The 20,752-nt window shown below is 41.0% G+C and overlaps 1 protein-coding gene across 1 annotated transcript in view; it reads left to right on the forward strand.

Moving 5' to 3' along the window:
• Nucleotides 1–20,752, forward strand: part of nrxn2b (neurexin 2b) — a gene marked incomplete at both ends in the record, with an annotated part of 653,173 nt that overhangs the window by 278,513 nt on the left and 353,908 nt on the right. Inside the window, 2 exons of the mRNA XM_083937460.1 lie at nucleotides 17,424–17,543; nucleotides 18,955–19,336. Of these exons, the coding sequence (XP_083793586.1) occupies nucleotides 17,424–17,543; nucleotides 18,955–19,336 (502 nt within the window). The remainder of the gene's footprint in view (nucleotides 1–17,423; nucleotides 17,544–18,954; nucleotides 19,337–20,752) is intronic.

A 20,752-nucleotide genomic window follows, 5' to 3' on the forward strand; every position in this document is an offset into this window, starting at 1 on the left:
GCCCACTAGCAGATGTTCATGCACACACATTCATAGATGCATGCATCATTTGACAGATATTGTGGGCAGGTGAATGGTTTATATATAAATGTACAGTGTGTTTCTATCACTCAAGCTGTCACCCTCCTCAGTCTTAACTGCTCCAGGTGTCTTACTCCTCCCCCGTGTGTTTTACACAGTCACGACTCCTAAAATATGGAGCACAGTTCATGTAGCCCTGTTACCATTCCCACTGCAGATACAGTACATGTGTTCACCAACTCCAGGTGTCATGGCTATTTTATATTTAAACGGATGGTTTGTTCAGTGTATTTTGTATTGAAGTTTCTTAACGGACACCCCCTGCTCTTTCTCGCTTGTCTTTAAGCAGATGGCTCGCTTACATTCTCAGTGAATCACAAATATTGAATTCCAAACGCTCACTTAAATCATGAGTCATCCCATCCTATTGCAGCCAAATGCCAAGGATGGATATGCAGTATAGGTACTAGAAGTGCCCCTCAGCACACACAACATCCTACAGTTTGTGAAGTTTGAGCATGTTTCAGAGTTAGACTGTATAAAATGTATTTTGGAGATGCTCGGATTGGGATTTTTTTAAAGACAATTTAATGCTCTGATGGAGGATAGACATTTTTTATTTAATGTTCATTTTATCCTCCAAAACCCAAGGCCAAATGTGATGCAATGAGCCAATGCGAGGAGTATGTTATTAACATAATGCCTTAGATCGGTGTGCCCTCCGGGATGGGTACGTCATTTGATATAAATAGATATATGTCAAAGCAATCATCTAGTTCAGCGATGGACAACAGAAATTAATTGCACATTTCCCAGTCGTTAAGAATTATAAATAACAGTTTTCTGTGTGATACTAGTGCAGTGTAAAGCACCAGATGGGAACATTCAGTATGTAATCACCTTCCTGGCAGTCGCCTTAAAAGTGTGCTGTGACACACAAATCATATTTAGAGAAAAACACACATAAACATCTCCTCCAAGGATGCAACTTTATTTAATTTTCACACATTTTATCACATTTTGTGCTTTGCATGTTTTAATTCGAATGAACCAAATGCCTCTTAAAATGTTAAACAGAAATTAACTAATAAAGAAGTGCTTTGAAGCCCATAGGAACTTCAAAGGAATTAGTAATCAGAAAATGTTCCCAACTAAAGCTTGAATGGAATGTCTGTGTGAGTGTGTCTGTGTGGGAACATAAATGTGTGATTAATTGTATATGTACACAGCTAGTGTTTACATTTGGATGTACTCTGGCCTCTCACTATATATAGTATTAATGTGCTGTTTGACATTTCTATCAACTGAGGCCCGTATATGTCACATAGCCATGGCCAGTTGCTTTGGAAACTCAGGGCAGATACAAGAATATGTAATAGGTAGATACCATATTTATTATGTATGACTGAAAAAAAGGGCTTGGTTCAGAAACATTAAACCCCTTTTGCTCTCTCTTTCCTTGCTACCAACATTTATTATTTTATTATTTAAGCTTAAATGGCATGGCCCAAACCTATGTTTCCAAGTGTTTTTAAATCCAAGATTCAGTTTAATTCAATTCTCACAAATGTTATAGCAAATGCTGAAAAGAAAAAAAAAAAAAAAATATATATATATATATGTTATGTAAACAAAGATATATGGTATACTGTACACATCAAAAAACTGACCATGAAAATAGAACTGAATTGCACATTTAGGATACAATTTCAAAGAGTCCCTACACTTAAAACGGAGCGCAGAGTGTATTAAAAGAGTGTTTTGAAAGAATTACCTACTGGCCCCAGTACTAGCTGCTCCAATCAAGTCGATTATCAAAACATTCCAAAAGGAGGAAGCCCATTGATGATTTATTCAAGCAAAACATGCAAACGTTGTGGTTTGTGGCAGTTTTGGGAAATATCCCAAACAGCTTTCCCTGCAGCACCAAAACATTACGTAGATCTCAGATCTCAGGGGTCAGAGTGTAGGGGGCGAGGGGCGTGTGTTGCCAACTAGACGACTAGCCTGCAACTTGAAGTAAAGAAACAGAATGGTTCGTGTTTGTATCTTTCCCGGCTGCAAAGCAAAAAATGAAAGCTTACAACCCAGAAACTTTTCATAGGCTGCCATTGCAGTACGATGACCGTGCTCTGATAAACCAGTGGCTTATTGTTTTGACTCTGGACACTGAGATGCTGATCGAGATGCTTAGGCAAAGGGATTACCGTTTCTGTCACACACCCAATGTTTACTTGTTTTGCTTGAATATTCCTCAATGGGCTCCTTCCCTTTGGATTGCATTTGATAATCGATTTGAATTGAGCAGCTGGTACTGGGGCCAGTTGGTAGGTCTTTCAAGACACTCTGGGTTCACATAGTACTTTGTTGGTGCTTCGGTTAATGTGTAACGACTCCTCATGCTGCTGCAGAGGTTTGCTGTTATTTGGAGCAGTATTAGTGGTTAAAAAAGACGTTTGAATGCGTCTAACTCGCCGCCCCAAGCTTATTCGTGTTAGCAGAGGCAGGCTGTTAGCGACTCTCCGGAAAATTTACGACAATAGTTCATACTCAAAAAAAATTGTCTTGATGGCTTATTTGATGACCAAATTTGCCTAAAAAGACCCTGGGATGATTTTGACACAGAAGTTTCACTTTAATACTATTATCATTATTAATATTAATATTATTAGTTTTAGTAGTCCTAGTCACTGTTGCTGTCAAAAGCCACTCAGAATGGAGGCAATCATCCAAAACATTTCCCCTGTTGCATATAATTGCACAAATGGAGGTGAACTGCTGATAGATGAACATGTGGAAATAGAATGAGAGAAAGAAAAGAAAGAAATTGGGGGAGCCAAAAGCTATCAGTTACGCTGAACAGATGGAGATGGTCTAACAAGGATGGCGCTGTGCCTTGTGTTTTATTTTATTTTTGTATTTCCTCACTCATCTCTCCCTCCTGCGTCTGCTTTCTATGAACTTGAGACACCTGAGGCAATCTGCTCACTCGACCCAACCGGGTGAAGAGATTGCCTTCCTGCCCTCTTTGTCTAAGAAATGTCCACACCAATGTTCCATTGTCCACTTTTACTCTGGCCACAATTTCAATTATTTTACTTGAAAGAGTGGAAAATGGTGCTCTCCCTGGTCAAGTACTAGGAGCCAGCGTGTTTAAGAAGACAAAGTGGTCTACTGAACAGTTTTTCGAGCATGCTGTGCAGGAGGATGGCAGCCTTGCCTTGCTCAGTGCCTTCTGGGACCAAAGAAGATTGCATCCTCTTCCTTTCAGGGACTGGACTGCTAGCCAAAGACATTAGACACCCCCATAGTAAGGTATCCTACTGATACCAATAGAGTATGTTATTTGAAATTAGTATGAGCACAAACCCACTATTTCTATTGTAGGAAATTAGCAAATATGCTCAATAAAGACTAGGTGCTGGGGGAGCTTGCAATCATTATTAAAACAAATAAAGTTTGTTTTGTATTGAGCATACATTCTTGAGTGCAGAAGTTTAAAACATACTTTTATTCCATCAATAGGAAAAAAAAAGATTTCCCATGTCCACAAGGGGTCCAAGCTCCCTTAATATCCATTTGTCACGGAAATCGTTCAACCCAAAAAACAGTTGTTGAAATTGATCATATCTCATGGAGTGCATAAGAACAGAACCTTTCTGTTATCTGAATGTGGCTGCCTCGCCAGCATAGCCTCAGTCCATGATCAGTCTGCCTCCTTTGAGCACTACGTGGCACAGGTGACAGGTTAGACGTGGACTCATTACAGAGACTCTAATGAGAGAACCGACAGCAGCCTGGGGCTGTCGAAACCTATACTGCCTTGCAGGACTGATGGTTATCCCATGAGACCATACCCTCCTGCCACAGCATGCTGTAAAATGCAGTTCAAATCATAAATCAGCATCCCCCCGGGACCTTTTTCTAAAGAGTGAGGGAGATTGATGTGAGGAGGGTGAGAAAAAAACAAAAACAACGGGAGGAAGAAGGAAAATGATTAGAAGCAGACGATGGAAGGTGAGCATGAAAAGGGAAAGCAAGGAGGGAGGATGCGGATGGCAGTACAAAAGTGAAGAAGGGAGTCGTCTCTGTTTGAAGCTCTGAAGGGAGCTCTAAAATTCTGGAGAGGAAGCGTAAAATGTATGATTCATTCCCGCTTCTCAAAATCAATCTGCTGTCCTCTCAACATCTTTCTGACTCAAAATATGTCTTCCTGCGGTGGCCATCTGCAATTCTAGAAGCTATCAACAGAGGTTATCTTGTCATGGAGGCTAAAGCACCAGCGCACAGTGTGGAAAAAGAAAGTGTGCGGGCCCTGGTAGAAAGCAGTGGAAACAAATGTCTGTGTGCAAGCGAGCGACACTCACACATTTTGGAGGAAAGATGACACTTTCGAGCACACACAGGCTGCCTTAATCTCTGTAATTGGCGCGGGGGGGTCAGAACGGCAGGCGTACATAATCATAGCTGGGGGTCATAATCTGTTCACTGCTCCCCTCCCTCATCCTTATTTCTCCCCTCTCATCCACCCCTTCTTCACCATCCTAACCCCACACACAGTTTCACTCTCTTACTGAAAGTCGGTCACCTCTCGTCTTTTTGGTCCCCGTTTGTGATGCAGCCCCATGTGGGGGATGTCTGGCATGTGAGCGCGTGGGGGTGGGGGGGTAATGGGCTATTTTGCTGACAGCTGAAGACAATGTCCTTAACTGACTGCCAGACCTCCCACTCCCCGATCTCTCCTTTGCACCCACACAAATGTATCCCTCCTTCAAGAAATGCATCTGTTCTCAGAGGCGCAACACTTACACAAGGAACAAGGAGAGATACTTTACCAGAGGCAGGAGTTGATAGATAAATGCTTCATCCACACTACCACATTTTGTTTAAAAATCTTTTGCTAAGTTTACGCCTATTGTCAACACTAGCATACCGAGCCTCTAAAACTGAGACATGCTGAGGCTGTTTTGTTTAAAAACTCTGGGATTGATCTTAAGTCTGGATGGGCGGAAACAGAGTTATATGGAAGAAAGTCGGTCTTATCACGTAGGTAGGCTGACATACCTTTTGTGATTTTATCCTTCCTGTGCTGGTGCTCCTTTCCCTTTGCCATCCAGTAATGGATAATGCTCCTGGTACTGCTCTAATATGTCGCTGTTTATGCTTTGCAACGACTCCTAATCTCTGTTTTCCACCACCCTATACCACCTTATACCGCCTTATACCACCTTGCACCACTTTACATTGCCTTATACCACCTTATACCGCCTTATACCACCTTACAATTTACATTCATTTAGTAGTGTGGATGTAGCCTAAAGGTGGAGAGATGTATATATGAAAAGGAGAGAAGGAAGTGGGGGGAAAGACAGTCAGGAACAAAGAAATGAGGACTGATAAGGAAAAGAGCGATAGTTGCAGGAGGGTCTTGATGTACATGTCTCCTTGCGTTTCTATCAGCTTTATCTACTCATATATTTAACTCCTATCATGGCCTCATTGCTGTTAGCAGATGACTGCAATTTAGATGGCACGGTTTCAGGCACAGCCGCACAAAGACACACACACATACATACACACACAAGCACACCCAGCTTTTCATTAGATCTGCAGCGATAGGCCTGTGCTCCTTTTGAGATTGAAAATATGATATTTTAAGATAGGAGCCGAATGGCATTATCGTCAAAAGAGGTCTTGTCCTGATAACTCTGAAGAACAAAGTAAATCATGTCTCTTGCCATAGAACCCATATTAACTTCTGCAGCCTTATGTAACTGTTGCTGCTGTCTGCCTTTGCTTTTACATAAAAATAACAAGTCCATATGGGTCACTCCATTGAAGAACCCTCAGCCTTCTCATAAACCACATTCCCCAGCAGTAGAAAAGTCATTTCTACCTCCATTCCTGCATATGGCGTGTGTATGTAATAACCATTTGGTAAATGATGCTGCAATTCTGCCTGCAGTGACTGGCTGAGGTAAAAGGGGAGCAAGGATATAAACACACACACACACACACACACACACACATGCCAGAACGCAAGCACGCATGCACGCACACATACAAATACACACACACACACACGCGCACACACACACACACACACACACAATGTATTGTGTAGTATTGTCCTACTGTATTTGGCTCCATTAGAAAAAAAGGTCTAGTATTTACAATCAGTGAACAATCATACAATGCGCATGTGCCAAAAATCAATTTCATGAATTATAATTGTATATGCTGTTCATTGTAAATATATTTACTTAACTTTGTACTTCTTAAGATTGTAATCTATTTAATTGAATTTTAAGTTCCCATTTGTCAAAGAGTGAGATAAAACAATGGTGACTCATCATATGACCCACTAATGAAAGCACTTGTTGCCTTTTTTGCCTTGAGTATTCAAATATATGTGTCTATGGAGACATTCCCTCACTAGATGTAAATAAGCCGCCATGTTAGTAACACTGCTGACAGTGGTTAGTCTGCCGGCCTAGATCGTTACGCTGCGTTCATTTGTAATCAGAAATCGGAAGCCTCAACTTCTGAGTCCGGCTTTTAGTGAGGGCAGAAGTGTAACATATATGGGGACAGACCAGTAGTAGAGAGGGGAATTTTTTTCAATAATGTTTACAAAAAAGCAAAAAATAAATAAATTAATTAATAGTCAACCCACATAGTGACCGTGAACGTGACAAGATGGAGGCTCTGAAAGAACAGGCTCACCTGCAGTTACATCTTACTGCCAAATAGGCCACTAGAAATAAGTCATCTCAATTCTTATATCTATATTTTCCAGTTGTTGTTTGTGCAGTTTACTGGGACTGGTCAATGAATGGACTGGACTAATAGATTATCCATGCCTATTAGTTAATGGCAGCTGCATGTCCTTCAATATCAGTCCTAACTATCTGTGTTAGCAGACAACTGTGGTTGTCAACATAACAGTCATATATAGAGATGTTTTAGTTTAATATTGTATCAGTGAAAACAAGTGGCATTAAGTTGAGCATGCAGGTTAATGGCGCACTGCACAGACAGGCTCAAACTCAACTCGCTCTCTTTTGTTTTCCCATTAGCAGCAGTTGTTGTAAGTACCTGGTACCTGTTGCAAAATTCAATGTCTCTGCTGGAGACGAGAGAGAAAGACATTTTTAAAAGTGCCAACTAACTGCTGATGAAGATTTTAAAGGAAATAAAATGCATTTATCTGCAGCTTTATCGCTCCTCAGGATCGCCAGCTTTTGAATAGCAATAGCTTATGTTGCGACGTAAGAACAAGAATGGCTGTAGTTATTTCCAACATATTTGTGAATTCGGGTGCATTTATGAAACTAAATATAAGGTTATTTTCTACCCTTGGACCTGTGTTTCAACAACGCTACCTTTTACCAGACAACGGCGACACACGCGATAAGAGAATAAACAGAGCAACAAAAACAGTATGACAGTAACATCCATGACACAACAATCACTATTACTAGTTTCTGTGACAAGAGAAACACTTTGATTATGTTTTAAAATACAAAATCGGCCAAAATACACAGAGCTAAAAAAATAATCCAATCCTTAATTTGCTGGGCTAGCGCGCTGAGTTGAGTCGGGCCAGTTCCATTGGGTGGGAAAAATGCACTTGCATTTTAATATAATTACATGTACAATTTGTTAGAGGTCATTCTACTTGTCTATCATAAAGCTGGTAGGAGATAAAATTGCAAGAAATGAGTGTTATCTCGCCTGCATCCATGCAGCATGTAAAGAGAAAGGTCTTTGTAGAAACAAGCTAAGAGGCCACCTCTTTATGAATTATTATCATAGCCTGCTGGTTTACAGGCAGGAATGTTACCGGTGGGGATTAATTTCAACATCAATATGGTATATTTATGTATGCTGTATTACCTTGTCACTCAATCATGTATACCATGTGGATTTTCCCAACTGTCCTCCTCGTTTTATATTTTAATTAATTGTTTTTTATATCGTAACATGATTTTTATAGCTACTCAACATAATCATCTCGCAATATATCAGCTATAAATAATTCCCTTTGCTGCAGTTTGTTTGAAAAATATAACAAATGATACAAGGACACTGAGGATTTCTCCTTCTTTAACAGACATCTCTACGTACTGTTTGCTGTCATGAAGGATATGACGCCTACCGCTTTGTAACACAACGTCCTCAATCTCACATTAACATTTCTAAATGAACGTGGTTAGCATATGAGAGTGGTGGCTGAAAGAGCATTTGTGTCCAAGAGTCGAGGCCCTGCCGTCCAGACAGCAGCCGGCTGGAGTAATCAAGTGTGAAGGTTGTGAGGAGCAAACAGCCATTAACCTCCCAAACACAGGCCGTCATCACCGTCTGCAGAGGACAGAGGGGTGTGTGTGTGTGTGTGTGTGTGTGTGTGTTGGTGTGTGTTTGTGTGTGTCTGTGTCTGTGTGTGTCCTTTATTGCTGTCTGATGGATAGAGTTGATTGTGAGTGTGTCTGATGGTAAGTGTGTGAGTGCATTATGCGTGTCTGCAGCTAGTACTGTCATCAGTTGGGTAGAGAGGATTGTGTGTGTACATGTGAGTGTGTTCAATGGTGCTCGCAGCATACAAGTTTGAGGCCTTGCCTACAGTCTGGTAAATAGTCATTGGTGTTGGTTTGCGTTTGTGTACTTACACACTTTCACATATATACTCTCGTGTTTGTATCTATTTATTCTGACTCGTGGTCAAATCAGGCCATGTATACTGCACTGTCTGCCTATCCAATATGATCTAAGCACACGTTATTCCCATATGGCGGTACAGTTTGCCTGTGCTTGGCATGCCCAGGCCTGTGACCGCCTGTTTGACATGCCACTGTGTCGGCTGGTATGATGCCATGCTCAACCAGCCCATCTGCTCTATGCCCAGCTGGCACAAGGGAGGACTCATTGAAGGCAGGCATGAGGAAAAGGGCATTAGACCTGGGGTTTGGCAGATCATGGCATCCAAAAATCTCCTGAACTACTGCCCTCAAAACGGTCCAGAGTATAAACAAGGGTATGATGGAGTACGTTGGCTTTCATTAGAGACTAGGTTAGGAAATACACATAATGAAAAGTGGGTAAGCTGTTGTGTCCACATTACTAGCTGCAGAGTAGTTTACCTACAGTTGATGGCTGGTGGAAGCGCTTTAATGAAAGTATTGTCAAGACTGGGGTTTTCACAAATTAATTCCTTTCTAAATTAGAAATGATTCTTATCAGTTAGATTTAAGATTTAATAGGCAAATCTGTAAAATTTAGTTCATCCACAAAGGGTCCAGCAAAAGCACCACTTTACCAGAGCTGTTCTCGTAAGTTTCTTGGAAATGAGTAATGTAGCATTAAAAAAGCATATAGAAAATGACTAATCAACTAAAGAAATCTTAGTTGGCTGAGACCAAAATTTCTAATGAGTTGACTAATCGACTAAGAGGGGAAAACTCTTAATGAAAGTCAAATTAAGTCCAAGTCAGATTAATTTTGAAGACTCTAAAAGTCAAACCTGAATGCCTTCTGTTGATGGCATTATAATATAAACCTCGGTGGTATATCTGTGGATGTGTTCCTCATGGCATACTGAGTGTCATAGTTTACTCACCTACTTCTTTCTTGTTACATCACAAGATGGAGGTGTATGTATTGTAGGTGGCATGATGTAGGATTAAGGTTGTGTTTGATTATGGGTGTGGGTTCTTGGAGTGGGATTGGAAGTGTGCATGTTTTACTGTAGATGTAGGCCAAATTTTGTAACAAATACATACTGTGTTTGTCTGAAGCCCCTTTCCCACTGGACAAAAAAACCCAAAACACCAAAACCAACTAACATCCGGCTTTGTCTTTAGCTGGAAAGGGTAAAATCAGCATGCATTCCTAGGCCTAATTACTCTGCAGTAGTCACAAGTATTTATTTGCTCCAGGTCTGATCAGTAGTTGTTGAACCATAACACCTGGGTGGAATAAGCTAATTTTCACCATTTTTCCCAGTGGAACACACTTTATCTCCTTCTGTAACTTCTTTGTCATTTTAGCTGCAAATTCCACCTGTGAATGCCCAAGCAAGGCTCGGACATCATTCCAGATCAGTCTGTACTGAGTTTGAAGGAGAGACTGAATGTGTAAAAGGGATAAAAAAAGAAGTAATTCTGCTATAGTGTTTACAAACCAAGTTTTTCACCATGTTTGTGACATTGAATGTGACACGCCAAAAAAAAAAAGTCATTATCTTCTGCTGGCAATGGGAAAGGAGTCTATCTCCTATTTTAGCGGGATTTCCCCATAATAAACCTGCAATATGTGCACATATACATATACATTGGTAGGAAAAATATCACATTTGTCTCCTGTGCTTTTCTAGTCCACTGCAAAGTCCAATGAAGTGTAATGTAATTGTAAAGGGTTTATAGAACTTCTGTGGCTAGGAATGCAACATTTAAGGTAAAGCTACCAAAGAATACATTCAATAGACACATTGAACCACTGTGCTTGTGTGTGAAAATGTGTAATCTAGGGTTGGGGAGAGTCATCAGTGAGTGTTTCAGAACATGTCAGGGGTCCCTTTCAGTGCATCAATGAGATGTGCAGTATTTATAGGATTTGTTTATTTTGGAGAGGGGAGAGCATTGAGCCATTTGAACTTAAGAGGCAACATACTGTGAAATTCTGTAAAAAAAAAAAATCAATTGCAAGTCAAGCAGATTCAGAGGACACGCAGTTCAGGAAGGTGTTATGAAAGCAGAGATACCAGAGACAGATCAGTTGTCTGAGTATTTGTGTGTGCGTCTCTAGACTGTATCTTGCAGTGGAGTAAAGACAATGTGTTTGAGGAGGAAGGATTATTAAAGAGACAGACATGAGACGACAGAGTGGGAGAAAGTGTGTGTAAGTGTGTGAGAGGAGGTGGGGGGCGTTCCTCTTCATTACCGACACTAAGGAGCCATGCCAGGAGCACAGATGGCAGAGAAGAGAGGGGGCATCGAGTTGGCACATAAACTGCAACACACACTTGCACACCCCATACTTCACACACTCAAATCAACATAAAAAATATGTAAATCCAAAGAATAAGTCCTCAAAGCTCAATATGCTCTCCTACTTTGACAATTGTGATATAAAATTCAGGTATAGCAAATGCACATTTGCACAGATATTGTCCTCAAGATCAGCAGCCCACACACTCACACACACACACACACACACACACACACACACACACACACACACACACACACACAAAAACACACAAAAGCACGTGTCATCAAGCTTCCCTATGGTGTTCCTGTGCCAGTCTCTTGGCCGGGAAAGCAGCCATGCTGACGCTGCATTTATCTTTTGGCCATCTCTCTCTCTCTTATGTGTGTCTCTCTGGCTCATACACACACACACACACACACACAGACACACACACACACACACATAAACACACTCACACACACGCCCTGCACTCCGTTCCTGTAACCCCTCACCTCCACCGATGTCATAACCTAAGACCTAAATTAACATTTTAACAGCACCTTTTCGAAAATGGGTCTTGGTCTTTCTTTGTGTCTCTTTATCTGCCGTTCACACAAACACACTCGGGCCCCCAACGGTCTAATTAGGAGCACTGGCCTGTTTGCTCTGCAGGAAAGCAGGGCAGCATGTTTGTGTGTGGGAGATGTATCTATTGTGCACAGCATGTATTGCTCTCCTCTGCAAGGTTGAACTGAAGAGCAAGCTCCCAGACTCTCTCTCTCTCTCTCTCTCTCTCTCTCTCTCTCTCTCTCTCTCTCTCTCTCTCTCTCTCTCTCTCTCACACTCTCTCACACACACACACACACACACACACACACACACACACACACACACACACACACACACACACACACACACACACACACACACACACACACACAGACCTCCCACATATGTTGGAAGCAAAAAAGCCATGTGGTCAGTCATAGCTTACAGTACCCACAGTACACCTAAGAAGCACATCCCCACTCTCATGATGTAGCTCAAGTCATTTTGTTACATAAAAATCTATATTTTAACACCAGCCATGTGTTTGTTCTTATAAATCTATACACATCGTTTAGCGTGGATAATGAGCTGGATACAGACAATAAGTTTAATAATTTTGAAAGCAAAGAAAAACAGTGATTAATGGGTTTTTGATTGCTGAAAGAATACTTTGCATAAGCAGAATTCAGGGTTTGTCTTTCGAATGATCTTGTTCAAATTTCAGATGATATTTCTGCTTTAGGCACAGTATTTATTTTGGGGCAGTTGTAGTGTAATTACTGTTTTGAAATTAATTATTTGGTCCATTCCTGTGTCTGTTTATGCTGGTACACATGCACTTTCGTTTCTAATCAATTTCAGAAAGCAATTTCCTATACGACACATGCTTAGCTGTTGCACCTGAGTAGATAATAATACATCATGAAATCAATGTTACCTTCAACAATTGCTTTTTTGTCCAATAAAGCCCAAACAGTGGTTATCTGTCTACCTTTTTTAATATTATGCTTAGTTATACTTGTATATCTAAAATGATTTTTCAAAGATGCTTTATGGCAACGCGGTAGTTTTTCAAGACATTTCTCATGCATCACCAACCACTGTGGATAGCACAATTGTGATTCATGTGACATTTTCAAATTACATTATAAACAGTATCATTAATATCCAAGGTCAGCCATTAAAGACATATAATAACAATCCTGCAGGATATTATGTATGTGTGTGTATAGTTTCTATGAGAGCCATTACAATGTGCTCACGTACATCGTGCTTCCCCAGATGGGTGCACAACAGGGGGTTGCCTGAGGTCTATCACCTGGTAGTGAAATACTAATCATGAACATAAATAAGTCTAACACTCATACTACACATGCACATATTCCCACTTTGATTACAGCATCTCTCCGTCTTGCTAAGCAGGAATTTTATGGAGACATCTTTTTCTATCCCCCTCTTTTCCATATGAATTCACAAAGAAGCCAGGCATTACAATTCCCCCTTGGTCAGCATTTAGTCTCTCTGGTTAGATTTCTATACTCCTCCGCTGTACTGCATGAAGAATCCATTTCAGTCATCTGGTATCCACCCTCATCCCTAAATTGTCTCCCTCTCTCTCACTCGTCCTCAGCCTCCCTTCTTCATGCACCTTCTTTTCTAACACAATATCTTTCCTCAGAGTGGGGCTGCTGAGCTGAGAATGAAACACTGTAGTGTGGAGCCATTTTAATTGGACTGCAGTCCACTGTTATTGCTTTAACGTATGCTTGTGAGTGTGAGCGCATGAGTGTGTGTGGCTTCACAGAAAGTCGTGACCTCAAAAGTCTTGAGCTGCTCATAACTATGTTCTCTTCCAGGGAATTTGAAACAACTGGCATTCACTACTGTATCCCATACTTGAGGATGGCAGAATCTGTCAAACCTCATGAAAGAGAATATGATGCTGTTGTAGAAGGGGATCTGCTGTTATGGTTCATTTGTGGGCATATACGGGCTCAGCATTGTTCTATGATAAAAGGTCCTGTTCAATGTTACATTTCTTTCAAAATGTGGAGACTGATTGTTAACATGCCAATAAGACACTGATGTTTCATTAAACATGAATTTTAGGGATGAACCGATCTGATATTAAGATCGTATAACAGTCCTGATATTGACAAACTAGCTTACGGTTTACCATCATGCGTTCCTTAAGGCACAGCTGAGAAAAATAATAGCAAAAGGAAAAACCCCAGCTTTGCCTAAACATCACAACCACTAGGGTGAGTCTGAGTGAACAAACAGTGTTGCATTGTCAAAACTCTGCGCATTGTTATTTAAGTTACTTATTTATCAGTTTCAGCTGTTATTTATTTTATTTTTTTTCAGAAGTCTAAGTTGGTGGACAATTGTTTATTTTAATAACAACTTAATAATTAAATAACAAATCAGTACATTTGTATCTACGTGTTAATTTGTAACATTTTGTTTTACAAATTTAGGGAAGTAATGTCTAAGTCAAGCCTGATGCATTTAGTCTCTTCCACATGGTGTGGTGTACACTTTATTAATTCAACAATATTATCTGATCGGTATCGAGACTGAAAACGTCGGATCAATGCATCACTGATAAATATATTGTGACCTTGGATCTATTTCCTCATTCCCATGTTATTTTGACATACAATAAGGGTTTTTCTCAAGAGCTCAGTCTGGGCCCCAGTGTCATTGAGTTGATCGGGGTATAAACTGTCTTGCTAGCTCAGTTACATCATCACTTTCAGTCCCTCCCAGCAAACGTTGACTTGCTGACAAGCCTTGCTGTTACCCCTGACCCCTACAATCTCCAGCTACATATGCTTGAGTGACCCTGACAGTGGCTTGCTTCCATGTGTCACTACGTGACTCATGGCTGGTTCTGCTGTTGCACCAGCGAAGGACTTACCAGAGTATGCCCGTGGCCCTATCATGTTCTGGCGCTGCTGCTTCGGCCACTGCATTGGCTAGCAGTGATTGCTTCTCTTTATCCAGCTTTGAGCCCTCTGGCTAGCATCAGACTTTGCCGCACGTTAGCTTAACAAGCATGTTGGGAAAGCTTCCTGGGTTTGTTGTGTGGCTGGCATAAGTCGGGATGATTGTGAGTAACAATTGATGTGATAGCTGGACACAGTGGTCTGGTTCCATGCAGGATCTAATAGAAACCAAATAAAACATGCCTCGTAGAAGTGTTTTAGTAGTGTTTTTACTTGGCAACTCATTCAGTGCTCCTTCTTTTTTAAGCACTTCAGGCTTCTAAGAGGGCACATATTTTATTTATTTATTTATTTTATATTATCAGTCATCTGAGAGACATTTTGGTCTCTCTGCCACTTCTACACAGTCAGAGAAAACAAACTATCTATCATCTGATTGTCATGATATAAATGCCATCATTGACTGATGAGCAGCTTCACTCTCTGAAGTTGTTTTGATTAGGATTTAGACATCATGATTATACAACTGTGTTCAAGTATTTACTGCTTCAACGGGTGACAACCCGTAGCCATTGGCTGAATACTCGTGTTCCATTGATCTGATTGCATCAATCAAGGTTGTTTACGAATGGATCACAGTGACCAATGATGGAGGACTGCTGGTAATTATGCAACAACCCGCAAACATCACACTTCTCATTCATGGTGTGCTGACACAGTCAATGAAGATCATCCGCAATCCTGACTATTTCTACTCTAGTTAAGAAATCTCGCTGACACCTCTTCAGCTCCCATGTGAAAATGCAAGGAAACGTTAAAGGCTTAGAGGGGATTGGAACAAAAGAGATGGAGAGAGAGGAAGCTTCTGTTTATGTGATCACAGCCCTCTGTCCTCCTGATCTCCAAGATAAAGTGAGAGGGCACAAGTGGCAGGATGAGAATTAATTGCATTTTAATAATCGCCAGCTCTTTTATTAATGAGCCCTGCGTCCTCATTTGTTTTTCTAGTAATGAGTACTTCACTGCCAGTGGCTTAGCAGCTCATTCAACCCTGGACCGTTAGCTCTCAGCTTTCTTATTTGCAGTGTTACCTGGGCAGTAAAGTGTGGCTCCACTTCACTGTCAGTAAAACTAACCCGTTTTCATTCGAACTCATTACATATTGCGATTTTGTCAGGCCCTTTGAGATCATTTGTCAATACACTGAGTAGCCCAGTGCGTGGTTAGGTTTAGGCAACAACACACAAGACATGAACAGGACACAGACTGTGGTCTTTGGGTGAAAGTGAGGTTTGTGTTTGACCTATCCACCTCTTAATCCTGGAGCACTGAGCATTTGATATTACCACGGTTGTTGTAACATTGTTTACAGTTGAAGCCCTGAGTGTTTGGCCCTGGCTTTCAGCCGCGTTTGGCCAAGGGTGCCTTGTGTGTTGGTGCCAAATGCCAAAGGCCATGACAAAATGGCAGTATTTGATGGTCTGGGAATGAGAACGGGTTGGCAATATGACACACCTAGCCAGCACCAGATGCTTCATCAAAAAGTGAGCCTGATGTTACTTATTTTTCAGGTTGCTAGATAACACTGTAACAACTGTAATTCCAGCATGGCTATTACAAGTTACAGGAATCTTAGTCTGCTGGCAACTTTCATCCATTCTTTGCATTCTTTGCAGCAATATCGCAGCCTTTTCCTTTATATTTACTTCACACATGGTGTGATCCAAAGTCTCTCTATCCAATTCCATGTGGCTGAAGACAAAAAGCCCATGAAAAAAACAATATAATAAAAAACACAACAGGAGTAAATGGGAAAACAATTCTCCAGTGGGCCACGTGTGTGTTCTTGCCAAGCGGGGCCATCAGTTCATTTCTTTTTTTTTCATCTACTAGTACATAATTCCTCACACAACTGCGGAGGGGACAATCATATTTTGTCAGACTGTACTATATCATCCACTTGAGCAACTGGTATAACACCATCATGCTCCAGCCAGCCAACCACTCAGGAAAGAGCCAGTGTCCGCAAAAGTGCAGTGGGATTTCTAATATTAGATCTGTTCTAAACAAATCATCAGTGCTAATAGTGTAAGAAACCATTATATTTTGATGTCACATTTCTTTATTCACCAGCCACAAATGGTCCTTGCTTCGCTCCAGAACTGCCTTAAAATGCAGAGAGGGAAGAAGGTGCTTAATGGAAGCGACTGTTCTCCTCTGGCATTCTGCTATTTCAATCTGCCCTGCTGCCAATGAGGTGGAAGTCTCCCCTCATTATGTTGTTATTTACAGTATCCTCCTTCTTCCCTCTTATAACTACCCTCAACTTGGTGCCATGACACTGTGCACGCCCAACACTAACAGGCTGTCATTTGAGCTGCCGAAGCCCTGCAAGGGATTATTTCCTTTTTGTTGTCACATCCTAAACCAATCATGATTGTCTATTATTCAATCATTTGATCTAAACTTTGACAACTATTAGCTTTGACAGCCATCGCCTTGAGTTTAGCCATGAATCAGGTCAACATGTTGTGCGTTGAACGAGGGATCCATGACTGCTGTCTTAATTCTTAATCAACCCCACAATTTCATATAACAGTTGTAACACTGCATCTCCAATTGTTGCCGGCTGCCCGTTCGAATCTCTTTCCTGTTACCACTTATTTGTCCTACTGCCTTTGATGACATCCTGCTGCAGCGCTGTGAGCTTTTCAGAAGACGTTCGATTTTACAGTCTGTCATACCGGATATTTGATCCCTTTCATTCCCAGTGTACTGGGAGAATCCATTGAGTGAATGTGTTTCGCAAACATGCAGGTTTTCTCCAGTAGCTCTGTCACCTACTGTTTTTGAACTGTGTGTGGGTGCATGAGTAGGCATGCACAGCATTCCTGCTGTGCTGTTTGTGATTATATCCCCCCCCCACCACCACAGGCAAAGGACCTGAGACGCTGTTCGCGGGGCAGAAGCTGAACGACAATGAGTGGCACACGGTGAAGGTGGTGCGGAGAGGCAAAAGCTTGCAGCTGTCTGTGGATAATGTCACAGTGGAAGGTTAGTTGTGTTCGCTACACACAGGGAGTTATGTGGAGTGAGAGGCAGTGAATGAAACCAGTGAGTGTGAGGATATTGTCACACATTTACATGTATTACCCCACGATAATGCATCCACCCACAGTCACACCCAAGTCAACTGTTTTGCTATTTCTCATTAAAACGACTCAATTGAAAACAGAAGGTGACTAATTATGAAGATAATGAACCAGACATAAAGGTGGTATATGGATTGTGTATTTATCATTAAACTGATATTAAGGAGAGTTGTAACAGAGCTTTAAAAAAGTGTTTATTGGAAGTTACAATCACTATGTATTGGTGAGTAAACCTTAATATAATCACCATTTTACTCACCTTTATAATATGGCCGCATCGCCAGAAAATCTATACACATGTAGAAAAGGATAAAATATTATGTATATGGGATTAAGACTGGGCATCAAAGAGAAATGAAAGAGGAATATGTTTTTCAAACTCATACCAACTGTGAGTGAGCCGCTGTGTACAAAGTGTGGAGGTACAGGTTCTGCCAACTGGTAAGAAAATAGCAAGAGAAGGATGAAAGGTCAAGAGACGAGGTGGAGTCTTGGGCACTCGCAGTATTATGGCCTCAGGCAAAAGAATGGCAGGGGAGAGGTGAGAAAAAGGTGTGAGCTAGATGAACGAAGAGTGGGCAAGCTGAGGCCAGAAGCAAGGAATGACCCTGTGAAGTTCTGACTGGTTCGCCAACGTGTTCACAGGAAAGAAACAAGAGGAAGCACCCAGGGAGTCCTTGTAGTGCTGGCCAGGTTTCAGCAGGGAAGGCATTTTCATCGGCAGCTCGCCAAGCTCATTACTCCACATCTCCCAGTAAACACTATATAAATTGTAGCCCGTAGAGCAGTAACAAGAGATTTTCTGCAGTGTTATGCCTGTATAATTTCCTCCACAAATAGGCTCGACATTTGTGAACCTATACAATAAACCAATATACCCTGTACACACTATTTTGGCAAGCAACTAAATCAATTAAAGATCTAATAAATATAATACCGATATGCCAAAACCATATAATATGTGCTTACTGAATTACTAAATGACTACTGTTACTACCGGATACATTAAATTAGTTATGCATCGCTGTACAGTTAAATGCATTATAAATGCATTTGAATGTTCCATGATTATATTAGGTTGGACATACAAATTATACAGAAAGCGTGGATCTCTAGAAGTTTACCTTACAATATGGTGCTTTAAAATATATTAAATGTATCTGCTTAGAATGGTTGTTATCCTTTACAGTGTAAGAATGTGACATAATCCTTAATACTTTCCCAGGATGCGTTATGCTGCAGAACCTTGCAATTATTTGTATTAGCATTTATGTTCTGAGTTGATTGATTTCTTTTTGTATCCTCCATTTCAGGCCAGATGACTGGTGCCCACACACGTCTGGAGTTCCACAACATCGAGACAGGCATCATGACCGAGCGGCGCTTCATATCTGTAGTGCCCTCAAACTTCATTGGCCATCTCCAGGGCCTGACCTTCAATGGGGTGCCCTATCTAGACCAATGCAAAAATGGCGACATCTCGTACTGCGAACTGAACGCCCGCTTTGGCATGCGCCACATCATTGCAGATCCGGTGACGTTTCGAACGAAAGGCAGCTACTTAGCATTAGCCACTTTGCAGGCTTACGCCTCCATGCACCTCTTCTTTCAGTTTAAAACCACCACGCCTGACGGCCTAATGCTCTTCAACTCTGGAGACGGGAGTGACTTCATTGTCGTGGAACTGGTGAAGGGGTGAGTCCCATGTGATTTCAATTGACTAATAAACAAGGAAGTTCAAGATTTGAAGTGTAGCATCCTCCCCCCTCCCCCAAACTCCCTTTAGGGGTTTTTACTTCTACTCTAATCCGCCACTGACAGAAAACACGGGCACTTTAGCTCTATTTGTGCTGAAAGTCATGCACTGTCATCCTCTGTCTTATGTTGTAAAGCAATATCCCTTTTAAAAGCAGTCCAGCCCATTTCCTGCTAAGTGTAATCTAGATGCACACGGTGTGAAATACAGTGAGATGTTTGGTGAATTGTTGATCACAAATCAAGAAAAGGGTCCTAAAGTATGATTTATTTAAAATGTATTTTTTTGGCAATGCAACTGTTGTGTTCTTACTCAAGGAAAGTCATACTACTTATTGAAGTTCAAAAAGTTTACTTTCAAAACCGCATAGAATATTCTTGGTTCAGGCTTTAGAATGTCCATCACTCCCAGACAGGCTCTCATTTCTTCACAAGTTGAATACTCCGCCCCCTGGTTACACGGTTCCACCAACGAACTGCCAGTTCCTGTAGAAAGAACACTCCCTTCTCCTTCCTGGGGGCTGGTCCCCTCTCATCTTACTGCACCTAGTTTTAGCCTAGAGCTTATCTGCAACATCATTTAATCATGCCATATTTGTTAAATTAATATTAATGTGAATGCATGCTAAATCATTTTTATTTAACGTCTATACATACACAGTAAGTTGTAACAAAACTTAAATTTTATTGTGACAAAAATAAACACTTCATGTTTACAAATTCCCACACAACTAAACAAACAAAAAAAAAAGCTTTTTTTTTCTCAAAGCGGATGCAGATAAGTAAACTATTTAATGTCACTATGACTCAGGTTTCACCGGATGGAAGGGACTTAAGCGCAAGTAATCATAATCAGTTGTCTTAAGAGCTCAGCAGAAAACTGCGCTTACATCTGAGAAACAGAAAGCAGGGAAATATGCATGTCTATTTTTCTTGAAAACTGGTTTCTTTGGTGTTTATTTTTTACAATCCATTAACTGATAACCGTTAATGCATAACAGTGAGCACAATGCATTTCTCTGACAGGAAAAGTATTTGGCAAATTTTATATAAGCAAGAAGCAGAAATAAAGTGGTTTGAATTGAGAACTGTATCGCCATAAAAGCTGTTCATAATTACAGTATCAAAAAGTGGCTTTTTCTTGTGTATCTCTCTTCCTCTTGTGCTCTAGAGTCAGCGCTGTTACAGCACAAAAGCCTGAGCTCCCTGTGCCACACAAAGACAAGAGGCTACATAAAGGAATTGGAACAAAAAAAAAACACATACCTTGAATGAAACGACAATAGTCCAAAAACACAAAAGACAGCCATATTTGTTTGAAGTGGGAACTGTGCTACCTTTTGGACGAACAAGGGC

This window comes from Echiichthys vipera (genome assembly GCF_963691815.1).
Source record: "Echiichthys vipera genome assembly, chromosome: 22".
Taxonomy (NCBI): Eukaryota; Metazoa; Chordata; class Actinopteri; order Perciformes; family Trachinidae; genus Echiichthys; species Echiichthys vipera.